General features: G+C 41.9%; 1 protein-coding gene across 1 annotated transcript; it reads right to left on the bottom strand.

The window, feature by feature from the left end:
• Positions 1-1,643: 1,643 nt before the first annotated feature.
• Positions 1,644-17,290, bottom strand: Triml2 (tripartite motif family-like 2). Its single transcript, XM_013514804.1, has 4 exons — positions 17,090-17,290; positions 7,720-7,742; positions 7,435-7,535; positions 1,644-2,194 (listed from the first exon to the last, which is right to left on the bottom strand). The coding sequence occupies exons 1-4, from the start codon at positions 17,288-17,290 to the stop codon at positions 1,644-1,646; spliced, it is 876 nt and encodes a 291-aa protein (XP_013370258.1).
• Positions 17,291-17,613: the final 323 nt, after the last annotated feature.

Here is a 17,613-nt window from a genome sequence, read left to right as displayed (position 1 = left end):
GCTCAGCTATACATGGGATTTTAAAAATCAAAAAAATCATACAGACGCTGTTGCTAAATCTTCTCACATGTCCCTGTGTACTGAAATAGCACTACATTTTCCTCAGGTCATCGGGAAGACATTCTTCAAGAATTGGAGAGCCAATTTCTTAATTTAACATTTCATCTCATTCCTCTACCTTGGCCTCCCTTTCTCAGAGCAGGGCACTTTTCCCATCTTCTTGTCTTTTAGGGTGAAGATACAACGACTTTTTCCACATGTACAAACTTATAACACAAGCAAACAAAAACTATACGACGTTTTACAAGCAAATTTTGCAAGTTCTAAGAAGTCAACTGAAAATCTGTCTCCAAAAGACAGGTAAAACAAAACAGTCGGGTGTGACGGCACATGCCTGTCATCCCAGCACTCAAGAGGCTGAAGAAGGACCACAAATTCAAGTCCAATTTTGAGACCATGTCTCAAAATGAAAAAAAAAAAAGAGAACTGTGGATGTAGCTGAGTGGGGAGGCCCTGGATTCCACCCACACAAAACAAGCCCCACTTATCTTCCACAGTGTAGGAGTACAGCTACAGAGGAAAAAGTAAATACCACGCTTCTTTCCCTTGGCACAGAAATTGGCTTCCATTTTGGGGATTTTTTTTTTTTTTTTTGTCTTTTTGAGACATGGTCTAGCTAGGCAGTTCAGGCTGGCCTTGAGCTCACTTTGTAGCCCAGGCTGGCCTCAAACTAGCAACGATCCTCCTGCCTCAGCCTCCCGAGTGCTGGGATTACAGGCGTGTCCCACCCCGCCTGGCACTATTTTGGGGAATATAAATAAAACTGGATCACTGCCCTACTAAGTGTGCCTATCACAGTAAGGAAGCCAACCCAATGCTATGTAACAGGATCCAGGACCGAACTGTCCGTGTATGTTAGGAAAACCTTGTGCCACTTCGCTGTGCCTGCCCTAGCCACTTCCCAGATGGTGCTGGGATCTTGCCTTTCGATATAACTAGGTTTAATCCTTAAGTTATTAAAAAGTAAGGAAAGGAAAGTATGATCAACCTTTTACATCAAAGTCCCTCCATAAATTTTTTTGGTTCTCAGCATTACGTACTCCTGAGCAAAGACAGAGGCAGGGAAATTAAGTCATTCCTTTCTAGGTTGAATTGGTTAGGACGCCTCCAGCGCACCGAGGAGTTAGAAGGCGGTTTTCATTTACACTAGCGGGTTTTTATTACACATGGGAACCAGCTCTAAATCACCAGCCCGAGTCAGGTTTGAGTTTAAATTGTTTATCATTACACAGGAACATTCTGGGAGGGAGGGGGTCTGAGAAGAGTAGGTAGAGTTGAAAGTGTCCTTAGCCAGGCCAGTGTGTTCTGGGCGCAACGTATAGAGTCCGTGAAGCAAGTGGAAACAAAGCTCCACGTGCACATATTTTAAGCTGAGATGCTGCAGCGGGGTGTGGTCAGGCTGGCCTGGGCGGCACGTGGAAGCAGCAGCTGGACGCAGACAGTCAAGGTCAGCTGAGCCCAGCGGTGTAACTGTATGGCGGGGAGCATGAGCACAGTCACAACTATGAACTGATTTTTAACTTTCACTAGAAAATGTCTATAAATTTGCTATTCTTGGATTTTGTTCTTACAACACTGACATTTCAGGAGGGAACACAAGGGGGACAGAGAGTGAGAGAGTCTGAATTCATGTCTCCATTCGGGATACAAAGAGCAAATAGAGGCCTAAGAGCTCCTTGGAAGCAGAGACAAGAGAAATTATAAATGAGTGCGCCCTCTGTCACATTGTAGAATGATATGTGACCAAACTCATAGTCTACAAAAACGCCAACTTTTTGCATTTCCTTTTGCAAGCAGACCTTTTTTAAAGGGGGAAAGACCCAGAAAGTATACTCAGCCCCCATCACGGCTCCCATGAGGAGGAATTTATCTGGAGAAGCTCCGAGCACTTGGTCCTGGTTGCCTGTGGAGTCTCCGCACACCCCCAACTGCCAGCGTGCCGCCTTGCCCACCGCCACCTCCCAGTAGTGCTTTCCTGAGCTGAAGCCCTCCGCGCCCTGCACGGAGGCACTGAAGTCGAAGCGCCCTGGGCGTCCGGGCACGTCCTGCTGGGCGTTTCTGAGTCTCACAGTTCGCAGGTCTTCAGAAAAGGCCAGGCAAGGATGAGCTGTTTCAGGATCCAAAGTTATCTGTCCTGCAGACGGAGAGAAATTTAAATCACAGAGGCATCCGTCCAAACCAATGCCAGAGATGAACTTTTTATATGCAGGTTCTTCCCAGTGAGCAAGAGCAAGTCTCAGGCAGATACGGGGAATCTCGGAGGTTCCAGGCAAAAGAGCCTCAGCTTTTTCAATAGGTGGACACTACGGAAAAGGAGTAAGATGATGGAAAAGGATACCATCAAGGAACGATTCGTGAGGGAAAAATACAGAACGAAGACTAGCGGAGGAGAGCTTTAGAAGTACCTTCACCCCAGAGGCTGTAAGGTTGTCCTGGTACCCAGTCCCCCTCAGGGGATCCACCTCTAGTCCTCTAAAGACTTTTTTCCCAATCCTGGAACAGCCAGAAGTACTGGTGGCAGCTAAAAGAACTGTTGATTCATGGCTGTTCCCTGTGTCTCAATCACTCCACTCATCTTAAACATCTCCTGTGCGGTATAAATCCCTAAAGCTGCTGACAGCAAGTACTTGATACTAAGTAAATCAAAGGAAAACATATTATAGGAGAAGCAAGAAAACCTATGAGACTTCTCCATAAAATCAGAGAACGCAAAGTAAGCTCAGTGTGATCCCTTACACTCAAAGGAAACTGCCGTTTGCCCTTTTCAGATCTTAGACTGCTGTTCCTATCTCTGCCCAGCCCCCAGATTTGTGAATTTCTTGGAGCTTAGTCCTGGAGACTTCCTTCCTTTTACCATTTTCATTTTCTTGGGCAGGTAACCTCAGCCCCAGTTTTAAATATCTTCTGTATGTTCACAACTCACTCCACAAGCGCACTCTCAATTACTAGGTGGGTGTAACGGGAATGTCAAACATAATACATCCAAAATGGAACCCAAACCCCACTCCTCTCCACTCTCTACTCCCCAGATAATAGTACCCTTGTTGCTTTAGTTGATTAAGCTATAAATCTGGAGTAGTCCTGTATTTCTTACTTTCTTTAACATCTAATCCAGCAGCAAGTCCTTTAACTTCTATTACTTAACTTCAGTAAGTTAAATTGACTTAAATCTTTGGACCAGCAGTCCAGTTCACATTATTAGAGCAGTCCCAAAGCCACAGGCCTTGAACTTTAAAGTGCAAGTCAGCCCAGACTCTCAGTATTTCCAGGAGACTAGCAGAAACCACGAAAGCTTTCTCTGGAAAATATATTGCTTTATTCCTGGCAACAAAGAATTTCTCAAAATAATACCTGAGGAACAAAGGCCAACTTAGTATCCAAAGTTAAAGGATATACATTCACAAAATAGAAAACTACTATTGACCAAGACTGGCAGAAATCAATCTGTAAGGAACTTTAAACACTGGAATTACTAGGCACAGACTTTAAAATAACTTTGCTTGCTATGCTTGAAGAAAAAATACTAAAAAATCTATATAGGAAATAAGGGCAGGGGTAGAGCTGCATGGTAGAATGCATGGTTAGCAAAAAATGTGTACAGATTATAAAAACTAAAAAGCAAGCCTAAACCATTTAACAAAGAACCAAATAGATCATCCAGATCTCGGCTGGGGATTTAGCTCAGCGGCAAAAGCACCTGCCTGGCAAGCGCAAGGTCGTGAGTTCGGTTCCCGGTACCGGAGAAAAACAAAAACAAAAACAAAAAAAAAAAAAACAAGATCATCCAGATCTCAAAAACAAAATGGATTAATTTCAATGTGCCAGAAGGTGATTACAGAGCAAGCAACTATAGACTGTCACTCATGAATCTCGATGTAAAAATTCTTAACAAAATGTTAGCACAGCAAACATGCCAATATATGAAATGGACAAAACATTATTACCAAGAATTTATCCTAAGAATGTAAGACTATTGTGTATATGTATGAAAATCTATCAACACAATCTATCTTATTAATAGTTTCAGAAAGAAAAAACATTAAGAGACAGAAAAGGAGATTAGAAAATTTCAACAGTCATTCATGAGAAAAGTTTTCATCAAAGTAAGAATAAAGATATTTTTTAGTTGAACAGCAACTATAAAAAGCATACAATAACATCAAATTTTAGGGTAACAGGCTAATGTTTCCTTTCGCTCTACAGTCAAGATCAAGGCGAGTATGTATTCTCACTACTCCTGTCTAACATCCTGCAGGACTGAAACAAGTACAGCAAGACACTGGAAAGGAAAATATAAACTTATCCATATTTGTATAAGATGTAATGAAAATTATGGTGAAAGTTTAAATTTTAAGAACTTATTATTACAGTAAGACTCACTGCCATTAATCACCTTCAAAATACTCATTTTTGCCACTTTTTTCCTGTTTTCTGTTTTCTTCAGACAGGGTCTTGCTATGTCGTCTAGGCTGTCCTTGAACTTACTATGTAGCCCAGGGTGGTCTTGAACTTGTGGTGATCCTCCTGCCTCAGCCTCCCCAGTTCTAGAATTCCAGGCATGAGCAACATGCTGGGCTCTTGTTATTTTCTGAAGCAGTTCTAGAAGTCTTTACTTGTGTCTTTAGTTGTGCTGTTGTGGTATTAATGTTGTGAACTGATTCAAAATGTTTACCTTTCACGGTCATTTTGGCTTTGGGAAAGAGCCAGAAGTCACACAGTGCCACATCCAATGAAGACGGTAGATGAGGACTCACGGTGATGTTTTTAGGAGCCTGTCTTTCCACTGAACAGCACTTGGCAAGAACATCCGTCATGTTTTTGATCAAACAGCTTGGAGACACTCAGGAAAGAGGACTTGCGGCACTGCCTCAGAAGTGGCAAGAGTGATGGGGCTGCAGTTTCAAGGACATTCTGAGGGGGAACTGATGGCAGTACGCCTCTTACAATAATAATTTTTTGGGTCAGGGTCTGGAGTTCAGGCTTGCCTTGATCTCACTGTGCAGCACAGGCTGGCCTGAAACTCGTGGCGACCCGCCTGTCTCACTCTGCAGAATGGTGGGCTTGTAGGCGTGTGTCACCACAGCTGGCTGTAATGCGTTTTTACTTAAACACACACCGTAATTTTTGATCAGCACCTTATAGACAATATGGCTGTCCTAGAAGAATATATCATGGAATCTATATATGCTTGACATAGTTATAAGATACAAATGGCAATATAATTTCTATCTCTATAATAAACTAGAAATAGATAAAATTTGAAATCCAAATTGGTATTTAGAAAAACTATTTATAATAGCACTAAAAACATAAAATATATAGGAATCAATCTCATTAAAACATAAAATCCTTACATGTTAATATTGCTTATGTCATCACAGTGTTCTGCCCAAATTGTCCTACAGTTTAAACATAACACCTCTCAATTCCAGTGATATTATTTGAAGTCAACAAAGTTGATTGTGAAACTTATGTGGAAACTGAAAACTCTAGAATAGACCAACTATTTAGAAAAGCAGTTAATTTGAGCAGCGTGTGGTGACACATTCCTGTAACCCCAGCCCCTGAGAGACTGAGGCAGGAGGATCACAAGTTTAAGCCTGGGCTACAGAGCAAGGTACGGGCCAGCCTGGACAACAATAGCAAGATGTTATTTGAAGAGATCACATAATTTATTAATTAGGAGAACTCACACTGCCTGCTTTCAAGACTTCCTACAGAGTTATCCATCAAGTCAGTACGGTATTGGCAAAAAGACATAATGATCAACAGACCTATTAGAATCCACGACAGGCCTGGTGACATACACCTGTTCAACAGAAGGGCCAAATGCAGTGCTTTTGACAAAGACACTGAAAACTCATCTCCAGTTGGCACCAAAATAACTGGATAGTCATGCACTAAGTAGTAACAAAAACACAGGAGAAAGAGAGTATTTGCACCATGTCTTGAAATGCGTACAGTTTTTATTCCAGTAGATTATACACCTAAATGCAAAATATAAAACTATAAAATTTCTAGAAGAGCATCTCTGTTGGGGCAGGCAAAGACTTATTACTGAAACACAGAAAACCCAAACTGCGCCCCCCACCAAAATGTGAGAAATTGAACTTCATCAAAGTTTCTAGTCTTCAAAAGACATCGTTGGAAAAACAGTAATATAAATCTATGAGAAAATACTTGCAAGAATATATATCTGAAAAAGAACTGATATGCAAAATATACAAAAAAAATCTCAAAACTCAGTAAGAAAACAGAAAACTCCATTTTAGAAATAAAGGTTTGGATATGTGACACCAAAAGAGATGAAGAGAGTAAATAAATACATGAAAATACATCCAGTTATTAGTCATCTCAGAAATATAAATTAAAATAACAGTGAGATACCACTACCTAACCGTAGGTTAGATCTAAACAACCAAATCAGTTGTACCGAGCACCGGCGAAGTTGTAGGGTCACTGATCTGCTTATGGACTACTGATATGCATGCAAAGCGGCAAAGGTAGTTGGCAAACAAATTCGGCAATCCCACTCCTCGAGAGCTAGTCAAGAATAACCAAGTCATGTTTATGCAAATATCTGTATGCAAAAATTACAGCTCACTCCTGGACACAACCCAAATGTCTGTGGAACTGCAAAAGAATAAATAGATTATGGCGTTTAGAAAATGGAATACTCTCAGCAATAAAGAGGGACAAACTGCTGATACACGTGGTACCTTGGACGTACCTCACTTGAATTATGCTGAGTGAAAGAAGCCAGACTCCAAAGGCCAGGCACTATTTCTATGATATTCGATGACGCCCAGGATAGGTCCCTCTGGGAAAAGCAAAACTACATGGAGAGGACGTATCAATCCTTGTTTGTACGTGGTGCAATATTACCCCTGAAGTTTTAAATACATAAGGAGTAGAACCTGCCTGCAGTTATGTATGAGGGATGGGACAATGGTAAAGAATTTTCATAAGAAATTTATACATTTTCTTGATACAGCTACCTCATGAGTGTAGCACATTATGCTTGCTAATCTTTGAACTACTAAAATTTGTTTTTGCCGGGCATGGTGGCACATGCTTGTAATCCCAGCACTTGGGAGGCTGAGGCAGGAGGATCGTTGTGAGTTCGAGACCAGCCTGGGCTACAAAGTGAGCTCAAGGACAGCCTGAACTGCATAGTGAGACCCTGTCTCAAAAAGACAACAACAACAACAACAAAAAATATTTTCATTTATGTTTTTTTTTTTAACAGATTCCTGCTGTGTAGTGCAGGCTGGCTGAACTCTTGGTGATCCCTCCTTCAGCCTCCCTCGGGCCAGGACTACGCCCAGCAAGAGTTGAACTGTATCGTGTGCTCACGGATGCACGGCAGCTTACTTTGGTGCACGGTTAGCATTTTGCTCCTTCTTTTTATTTGACACGAACTCAGGTCTGTGATGCGAGCTGGCACGAGGGGCTGAAGAAGTAGTGACTCAGTTCTATTAAAAAAAGGGAAAAAGACAATGTGAGCTGCCTGCGTGGGGGCCGGGCCTCCATGGAGAGGGCGACCTCTCCCACTCTCAGGAGACAGAGCCCCCCCATCCCTCCCAGGCTCGCTCACCTCTGAGTGCTCAGCGCATCAGACTCCTGCTTCTGACCCTACTGTGCGCACAAGGAACTTACCTTTCCAAACAGTGTCTTGCATTCTAGGAAGAAAAAACAAAGACATAAAGTTACTTCTGGATATTTAAACCACCTGCTTTGTAAGCTGTACACGTGGAAATATCCTATTGCCACGATGAACTTGATTTCCATGTAACTTCCTTAGTCTCACAGAACTAATTCTGAGAAATCAAATTTTAACATGGAGTAGGAAGAAGTCTTGAAATAATTTTGATGTATTCCTAAGGGAAATGTTGCTTAAAGTGGGGCTCATGTATTTGCTTTCTGCACTCACAGTGGTAGGACTTGAGCGAAGGAAGGGCCCCAGGTCAGGAGGGAGCCGGAGCCAGGGCAGGAGCGGAGTGAAATGGGCCACACCCCTGCACGGCCTGTGACTAACCCTGGCCTAGAACTGAGCTCTCCCTTAGAGGTTTGCCTACAGAGGCTTTTCAATAATTATTTTATTAATTTGAGAAATGTAAGTTTATTTATTTTTAGTTTTTACCTATTATGACTCTTCACTTCTAATGAATTTATAAATGTAACTATCCATCATATTTTATGATAACTTTGTTGATCAAGTGTTTACAGTCATTGTGTCAAGTGAAAGCACGCTGTGTCCTCATCTGCCTCCTTCACTGGATCTGGCATGTGTGACTTCTGGCTCCTCAAAATCAAAATGACCACAAAAGGGGAACATTTGAAATTGATTCAGGCAGAGAAGCATCCTTAAAGCATAACTACAGACACAAGACAGGCCTTCCGGAAGTGCTGCAGGAAGTGACATGAACAATGAATGCTTGAAACAATTTTTTTTTTTAAATGTATAATTCCCCATATTTGGTAACACCTTATAGAGCAAGTGTTACTAATGAACCAAAATGTAAAAATCCTCAGTAAAATGTTAGTAAATTTAGTTCAGTAGAACATTAACAGGATGTTAATGACTCAGTAAAAATTATTCCAGGGATGCTGGGTGTCAGGTATTTTGTCCCAGCAATGAAAGAAGAGTAACCAAGACAGTACTGAAAATCTTAGCCATGCAGTGAGGCTAAATAAATAAAGTTAAGTAAATAAATCAAAAAACCCATGCAAATCAAAACAAAGCAAATTATTTATTATTCTTTTTAATGGTTTGATCAGTCTTGCCTTCTTACATCTGGTATCTTTGTTGATAACAATATGTGATATAACAACCACTGTTAATTCCCATCATTTGGTTTTGAAACCTTGTGTCATTTTTATTGTTTTTGCCTGTGTTGTTATTTTTATTCTCTTTAAAATAAAAAAGTAAAATAATGTCTTTGCAGATAACATGTATATATATCTCATGTGTATCTATATATATATATAGATACACATATATAACATGCATATATATATCTCTATCTCCCCAAAGACCTCATCAGAGTTAGAACTAACAAATGGGACTGACTGCCTCAAAAGGACTTAGCACAACTTTTGACCGAATATAGACCATACCGAAAGATATTCTAATTACCAGTAAAGCAATGGAAGTTGTAATAAGAAAACAACAAGGAAGCTCCTGATGTGCAAGACACAGTCCCAAAATAAAACATTTCATGGAAGAGATCAGCTGAGGATCTGAACTCACAGAAGAAAAAATGAAAATCTGAAGAATGAAATGAGAGAAAAAGTGTAACCGCCTCTGAGAAAGATGTGACCCACTCTGATGGCAGAAATCTTTTCTCCCTTTTAAAAAAAATTACTACTGAATAGTCCTGTGCACATTACCTGTATTCAACTTGCTCTTTGCTCTGTGATTCCAATGTGAAGACTATCAAAACTTGCGTCTTTGATAATCTGTTCCCTTCTTGTTTTGTGCTTTTTCTCTGTATGCTTCAATGTAAGAATGTTTCCACTGACCAGTTTTTGAGTTAACTACAATTGCTGGGTGGGGGAGCTGGCGCACACACCTATAATCTCAGCACTTTGGGAGGCTGAGACAGGAAAATCACTGCTGAGTTCGAGGCCAGCCTGAACTGCATAAATAAACCCTGTCTCAAAAAGACAAAAACCAAAATGAAACAAAAAAAACACCAAAAACCCAAAACCAATGAACTACAATTAAGTGACTCTGTAATCTGATCTGTGCAGTATACTGCTCAATCCACCTGGGGTTCTTATCATGTATGATAAGTTTTAGTTCCACAAATCTGTTCAATAAGCTTAAAGTTTCCAAGGACAGTCTACATTCATTCTTATATTTTGTACCTTTTTTCATTTTAAAATGTATTAATGCTAACAATTTTCTTATGTACTGTTGTTCTACTGACAATCATCCTGATGCTTATAGTTTCTCATTCAGTTTTCTTCTTTCTTATTCTCTAATGAAAGGTCATTTTTCCTTCTCGAGACACGTGGAAATATTTTATTGTATACAGGTGACTAAGTATAACATAGCCATAGAATCTCCAGAGATACCTCCTGGGGATTTTCCCTTTTCCTCTGGCAGAAAGATAGGCAAAAGCGCTGATTACCCGTCAGTCATGGAGTGACCTACGTCAGAGATGAGTTTTATTAGACTTTAGCCTACGCCTTTACTTGTACTGTTCAAGCATAGCGCTGTTACACTGTTCCCTGGAGTCTGCGCAACGTCCCAACACAGGTCTGAATGAGTAGCACAGCTAACCTCTGTTCATTGGAGATTCACAGCCTGAGCTTTCCTGCCGTAGTGCATGCAAATTCAAAGCCAGGTTTAACAGAGAAACAGTACCCGTGCATAGACAAGCCCATTTCTATTTTTTCTGTTGCCTAAAATACAACATGACTTTTAAAAACTGTAACTTCGGGGCTGGGGACGTAGCTCAGCGGCACAGCGCCTGCCCGGCAAGCTCAGGGCCTAAGTTTGGCTCCTGGTACCAAAAAAAAAAAAAAACCACTATGCTGAAAAACTGTAACTTAGAAATTTCAGACTAACTCACCAGCACCCACAGAACCTTGAAATTCAGCGACATGGGAGCAGGGTCCCCAGTGTTACCCCCACAGAAACGTCTCGGTGAGGGGCAATCTACACATGACCGCGCTGCTCATGAACGAAAGGAGCCAGGCAGGGAGGCCATGCAGCCCTTGAAGACAAGTGCAGCCACGGCGGGGCGGGTGGAGAGCGGTTCTCTCCACCACAGCACCCACCCCCAAGTCACGTGCCACACCAGGTGCAGAAAGTCTCACTGCTCTCACGATTTCCCACTGCAAAGAGTGAGCGGAGGCGGACATCGGGCACCCCACTGTCCCAAGTCTTGTGCAGGAGACTGACTCTTCTATCAGTCCACGTGGAGTATTACCCAGCGAGGTGAAAAGTGGCAGCGGGGGACAGGGACACAGGAGCCAGCGCACAGAGCTGGGCAGCAGCTCCCCACCTTGCCGGGAGGACGCTGCACAAGCCGGGGTTTTCGGTGTGTGCTGCTCTGGAAGCGCGGTCCAGACACTCTGGAAGCGCAGATGGCTTTACAGCCAGCTGGGGTCCTCTCCGCGACCCCCGGGAGCCCCTCCAGGTAGGACACTGCCAAGTGAACAGTCAGTCTGAGCTTTTGTGTCCTTGATGCTAAAAAAGAATACAAGCAAAAGTTCACTAGATTTTTAAACAAGTCACTCAAAAATAGAACACTGATTATCAAAGCCAGATTGCAAAGAGAATAAATACCAACTATGTCCATGCACAGATAGAGATGCAGGTTTACACAAAATAAGAATAAGGAAATAAGGCCTCAACAAATAGAAAACATAAAGTACCAGCAACTGATCCTGAAGGCATATGAATGATTTTCCAGACAAGGAATCTGGAGTAGTTGTTTTAAGACAACTCTGTGAACTCTAAGAACAGTCTCCCAATTTATTGAAAAATTTTAACAGAAAGATTGAAATAAAAAAAATCTAACCGTGATCCTGGAGGTGAAAAATATGAACAAAATGAAACATGCAGTAGAAAGTATCAGCAACAGAACTGATCGGATGAGAGAAGTGATCAGTGAGTTCAAAGACAACAATACAGGTAGAAAAGCAGCAAAATGAAAGGAGAAGGAACCAGAACTACAGGATCGATGGGAGGCCACGGGGAGAAGGAATCCGTAAGTCTTTTGCATCAAGGAAGAACTGGAGAACTACAGAGGAATAGAGAGGTTATTCAAAGGAATGATAATGGAAAACTTTTTAAATATGGAGGAAAAATTTGAAAATCCAGGTATGAGAAAATCATAGGTCACCCGTAAAATCCAGCCCACAGGAGAAAATTCCATGACATATTACAATCAAATTCTCAAAGGTCAGAGAAGCAGAATGCTGAAAACCATAAGAAGAAATGAAGCAAATAGAATAAATGTGTTTTGTTACGCCTGGAAGAGGACTTCTCAACAGAAACCCTGCGTTCAGGACGGAGTGGGATGAAATATTCAGTGTGCTGAGGGAAAAACTGCCAGCTGGATCCAGCAAAACAAAGCATTTCCTGAAAACAAACACTGAGGAACTCAGTGCTGCGGATGACAGGATCCTTTACACAAAACAAAACACACACACACACACACACACACACACAATCACCCAAAGACTCCTAGAATAAATACATTCAGCAATGTATCAGGTTACAAAAATCAACGATGTCCCTGTACATCAATGATAAATTCACTGAGAATGAAATTAGGAAAACAATAGCATAAGGAAAAATTAAATATTAGAAGTTAACCTAACCACAGAACTGAAGGACCTCTACCACAAAAACTAGAGTACTCGGAGAAAGACTGAAGACATCAGAAAATGAAGAGATGTCCCCTGTTCCTGGATGGGTGGAACAGATCTTGTCATAACGGCCACGCTTCCAGAACTGGTAAGACAGATTTAACAATCCCAATGACATTACCAACAGCGTTCCTCACAGAACTAGCTAGAGAGACCTCTCCAGTACAGGTGTGCGGGACCCAGCAGAGTCAGCCGTCTGCTCTGTCCTAAGTGTGCGGAATGCTTGCAGCCAAAGGCTCCCAGGACTCTGGGCTGGGAGTGAGAACACTTTAAGGACCCGAGTTCTCTACTCCAGACACAGAACAGCAAAGCATTGCTGGGCAACAAGAGCCAAGCAGGAGATATCACAATCCTGATTTCAAGTTACACTGCAAAACTAGAGATAAAACAGCACAGTACTGGCTCAGAAACATGAGGACCATGGAAGAAAATGGGGCAAAAACTGAGGCCAGAGGAAAGAGAGCCTCTTTAACAAATGGTGCTGCGCAAACCGGCATCCTCACGCAGAAGACTGTAACCCAGGATCTCTCACCACGCACTAAACTGAAATCAAAATGGATCAAAGATCTAAATGTTAAAACAGAAACGATCTGCTGGAAGTTAAAGTACCCCTTAAAGACCTAAGGGTGGACCAGGACTTTCTGAATAGAGCCCCAGTTGTATAAGAAACAGTACCAAGAATCAACAAATGGGATCATATCAAATTTAAAAATTTCCGCACAGCAAAGGAAACAATGAGAAAGTGACAACTTGTAGAATGGGAAAAAAATTTTGCCAGCTATTCCGTATCCAGAATGTGTAAAGAACTGAAAAAAAAAAAAGAAAGTGAGACCTGGCAAAACAAAAGATCAAATAAAAAAAATGGGCAGTTGAAATGAACAGACATTTTCAGAAGTACAAATGGCCAATAAATACATAAAAATGTTCAACATCTCCGACATTCGAGAATTACAAATTAAAACAAAACTGAGATTCCACCTTACTCCAGAAAGAATTGCTATCATCAAGAATAATAAAATAATAGCCAGGTGTGGTGGCATATGCCTGTAATCCCAGCACTCGGGAGGCTGAGGCAGGAGGAGCATTGTGAGTTCGAAACCAGCAAGGGCTACAAAGTGAGCTCAAGAACAGACTAAACTGCATAGCGAGACCCTGTCTCAAAAACACACAAAAAACCAAAAAACACTAGCATAGCTGGTGGGGGGCGGCCCATGTGGACTGTTGGTGGGAATGTAAGCTAGTAACTACTATGGAAAACATTATGGAGATTACTCAAACTAAAACTAGGATTCCATTTGATCCCGCAATTCCCCTTCTAAGTATCTTCCTGAAGGAGCTAAAGATCATATTACAGTGATACATTCATACCCACATACACAGCACCACAGCTCATACTAGCTACATCTAGAAGCAGCCTGTATGTCCAGCAACAGATGAATGGATAAAGAATGTGTATTATTTATACACAACAGAGTGCTACTCTGCCATAAAGAAGGAAAAGCTTCCCTCATCTGCAGGAAAACAGACATATATCTTGAGACCATAATGTTAAGTGAAAAAAAATCACATGCTTGAGCTTAAACATCGCATGGTTTGTCTTTTACCAGGAAGCAAAATGATAAACAGTGAAGAAAAAAGGTCTACATCTTGTACACTTCAATGCTTATATCTTGTACTCTGAATAACCAATTTAAAGATAACAATACTCTGTATTAACCATTGTTACTCTTTTTTTTTTTTTTTTTAATTTTTTTTTTTTTTCTTTTTAATATAAAAAAAAACCACCTAATCACACATAGTAAAAAAAGAGAGGAAAAAAAGAAAAGAAAAACAAAGAGAAGAAGAAACGCGGTGATACTCTTGAAAAGGCAAGGGGACACAAGGCGCAGAGGCGTGGGGAGGGGGATGGGGGAGGGTTGGGGGGGCACGCACTGCGGCCCAGGAGGAAGCAATCCCGCGGTACTACAGCCACATAGCAACAGAAAATGCAAACACTAACTTTTCTTTTTTTTTTTTCCCGGTACCAGGAATAGAACTCAAGACCTTGCGCTTGCCAGGCAGGCGCTGTGCCACTGAGCTACATCCCAGCCCCAACATTTATTTTTCAATTTGTTATTTCAAACCTTTATTTCTAATCAATTATGCATGCGCGCGGGGCGCTAAGCACGTGACGCCCGCGGGCACGTCCAGTTCGTTGTCCCGCTCTAACGAACCGGACTGCGAGGTCACGAACCGGACTGCGCGGTCACGCGCGGGAGAGGCGTTTCCGCCTGCAGAGCGAATTCCGAGATGAAGACACTGGCGGAACCGGTGTCTGCAGGGGCCATCCACAGCTTTCCCCCCCAACTCAGAACCCGCACGGTGAGAGGCCAGGTGTCTCCCGGGCCCCCTCCCCGGAGCCCTAATCCCACCTGAGCGATCCCCCCAGGTGGCAGTCACCTCCCAGTGCGCGCCCCCTAGCGGTGAGACGTCAACATATGTACACTTTGGGTGCGCACGCATTCTGACCACTGCAAATAGGGCTCCAATGAATCTGTTGTCTCCCACGGGTGCCGCTGATGACAAAGTGTGTGGGTTTTCCCCAAAGTCTGTGAGTACTAACAAGTACATATACACACATATAAATATACTTATTCTCCAAAAACCAAACAAAAAGTAGTTCTAAACTTTTTCATTAATGATGTCTGAAGATACTACTTTAGTGGCTGGGGAGCTGCTGTGCTCCTTTTCGTGGCTGTGAAACCCCCCCTGTATGGACGCATCACCCTTTAACGCATTACTCGTCCTGTCGAAGCACATCGCAGTTCACATTACTCTTGACAATTTTAAGCGAAGAGTTTTTAGTCTTGAAGCAGCTCTCCACCGTACCATGATTTTATAATGGTTCACAATGCTCTTTAAATGTAAGAGTTTTTAACATATGTTAAAACAGAAACGTTTTACATACGCTATCATGATGTTTTAATACATGTATTGAATGTGTAACACTTGAATCGGGATAAGTGCACGTATTCCTTAAAAATTTGTTATCTCTTCTCAGCTGGGTATGATGGCAAATGCCTGTAATCCCAGCTGCTTGAGAAGATGGGAAGAGAGAATCACAAATTCAAGTGTGTGGCCCTGTCTCCAAATAAAAATTTTAAAAATTTATGGTAGAAACATTCCAAATCCTTCCCTGTACTTTCTGAAACACAGTGCACAGTGTATTGCTGTTACCGACACTCACCACACCACGCTCCTGCACACCACACCTTCTCAGCCTCCTCTGTCTACGGCTTAGTACCAGGGATCAGCCTCCCTCCCGCCGTTCACCTAATCTTCGCCAGCTTTTGGTGGTCACCGCTGCGCTCACCTTCCGAGACCAACTTTTTTAGATTATCCACGTATGAGTAAGGTATGTGGTTCTTGTCCTCTTGTTCCTCACTGAGTTCACCTGATATAACGATCCCTAGTTCTATCCAGTTTGTTCCAAGTGGCAGGATTTCACTTTTCATTACCAAATAGTACCCCATCGAGAATAGGAAACATATTACACAGCCATAAAGGATAAAATGGAGTCTTTTATGGGTAAATGGATGCAACTCAAGACCACACTCATAAGTGAAATAAATCAGACCCATATGTGTAAACACCGTATTGTCTCACTAGTGTGGGCAAATGAACAAGTAAATAAGGTCCGAAATGTCCAATAGATATTGTGAATTGGGATGAAACTGTTCAAAAGAAAAGACAAACAGATGAAGGAAAGGGAAAAGGAAGGAAGGAAAAAAGGAAAAAATATATAGTTAAGATAGAGCAAGCCAGTTAAGACAGTTATACAGCTAGCTTCTCTTAGTTCATTGAAATGAAAGCTTTATGCTAACATTGTACAGATAAGATATCTTGCCTGTATCTTCTCCTCTGAATCACTACTAGGAAGACAACAATATGCAATACATCAACTATTATAACTGTCCCCCTAACCTGTTTTGAAACTGGGTTTCATTATGATGTTTATCTTTTTTTCCTCTCTAAAATAAAATTTTAAAAAAAAGAAAAGTAAAGATAAGTTAGGAAAAGCTGAGCAGGTTTCCTTCAGACAGTGGAAATTTCTTTCAGGTGATAAGAGAATAATAATTGATCAGAAATAATTATAATAATAATAATTTTAGGGGCTGGGGATTTAGCTCAGCGGCAAAAGCGCCTGCCTGGCAAGCGCAAGGTCGTGAGTTCGGTTCCCGGTACCGGAGAAAAACCAAAAAAAAAAAATAATAATAATAGTAGTAATAATAATAATTTTAAAAAAGTATGAAACACATTTTATTTATCTTCTCATGAACCGATGGACACTTTCTATTTCTTGACTATTGTGAACGGTGCTGCAATAAACATGGAGTGCAGATGTCCCTTTGACTATGACTTCCGCAGTAAACACACCCAGTGTGGGACGTGGGATCACAGGGTAGGTAGCTGTGTTTACCTTTTTGGGGAAACTCTATCCTGTTTTGATAATGCTGCCCTCATTCACCTTAGCGCTGGCAGGGAGCTGAGCGCTTCTGACAACCAAACAGTGGCGGTCACTGGACCCTCTCAGTGACCCCGTCAAGAACTGCCCACTTCCCGTTTCTTCCCTGGAATGAGGACTTATTCACAGTCTCACCTGGAGTAAGGCTGCGGCAGGACGCCCACACTTCTCCTCCACCTCTGCAGTGAGCTTTCGCAGGCTGCAGAGCTGCTGAGAAACCTTGGCTTCGTTCTCCTTCAGTCTATTCATGTTCTCTCTCGCCAGAGAGTCCAGTCTCTGCAGAAGAACCTCTGTTACTATTGGACTACTAGTGCATTTACTTTGGTAATTAACCATGTCTTTAAAGCCTGTCTCCTGCTGGAGTGGTAGAGCGTGCCTATAATCCCAGCACTGGGGAGGCTGAGGCAGGAGGACTGCCACAAATTCAAGGCCAGCCTGAACAATACAAGATTTTGTGTCAAAAAACCAAAACCAAAACCAACAAAAATCCAGGTTTTCTGTTTGCAACCCCAAAAACAGACATAATTAAGCAAGGCTATCATGTTCCTCAGTGTCAAGTGAGACATCTTTCCAAAGGTAACTCTTTGGCCCCTGAGATGTTTAATTTAAGGTGCACCCATGTAGTCTGTTTCCTCTGATTCACAATGTGCCCCTAAAAC

The sequence above is a fragment of the Chinchilla lanigera genome, unplaced genomic scaffold (assembly GCF_000276665.1).
Source record: "Chinchilla lanigera isolate Chin_1 unplaced genomic scaffold, ChiLan1.0 scaffold00002, whole genome shotgun sequence".
Lineage (NCBI taxonomy): Eukaryota > Metazoa > Chordata > Mammalia > Rodentia > Chinchillidae > Chinchilla > Chinchilla lanigera.
This window is presented reverse-complemented; position numbering and strand designations above follow the sequence as displayed.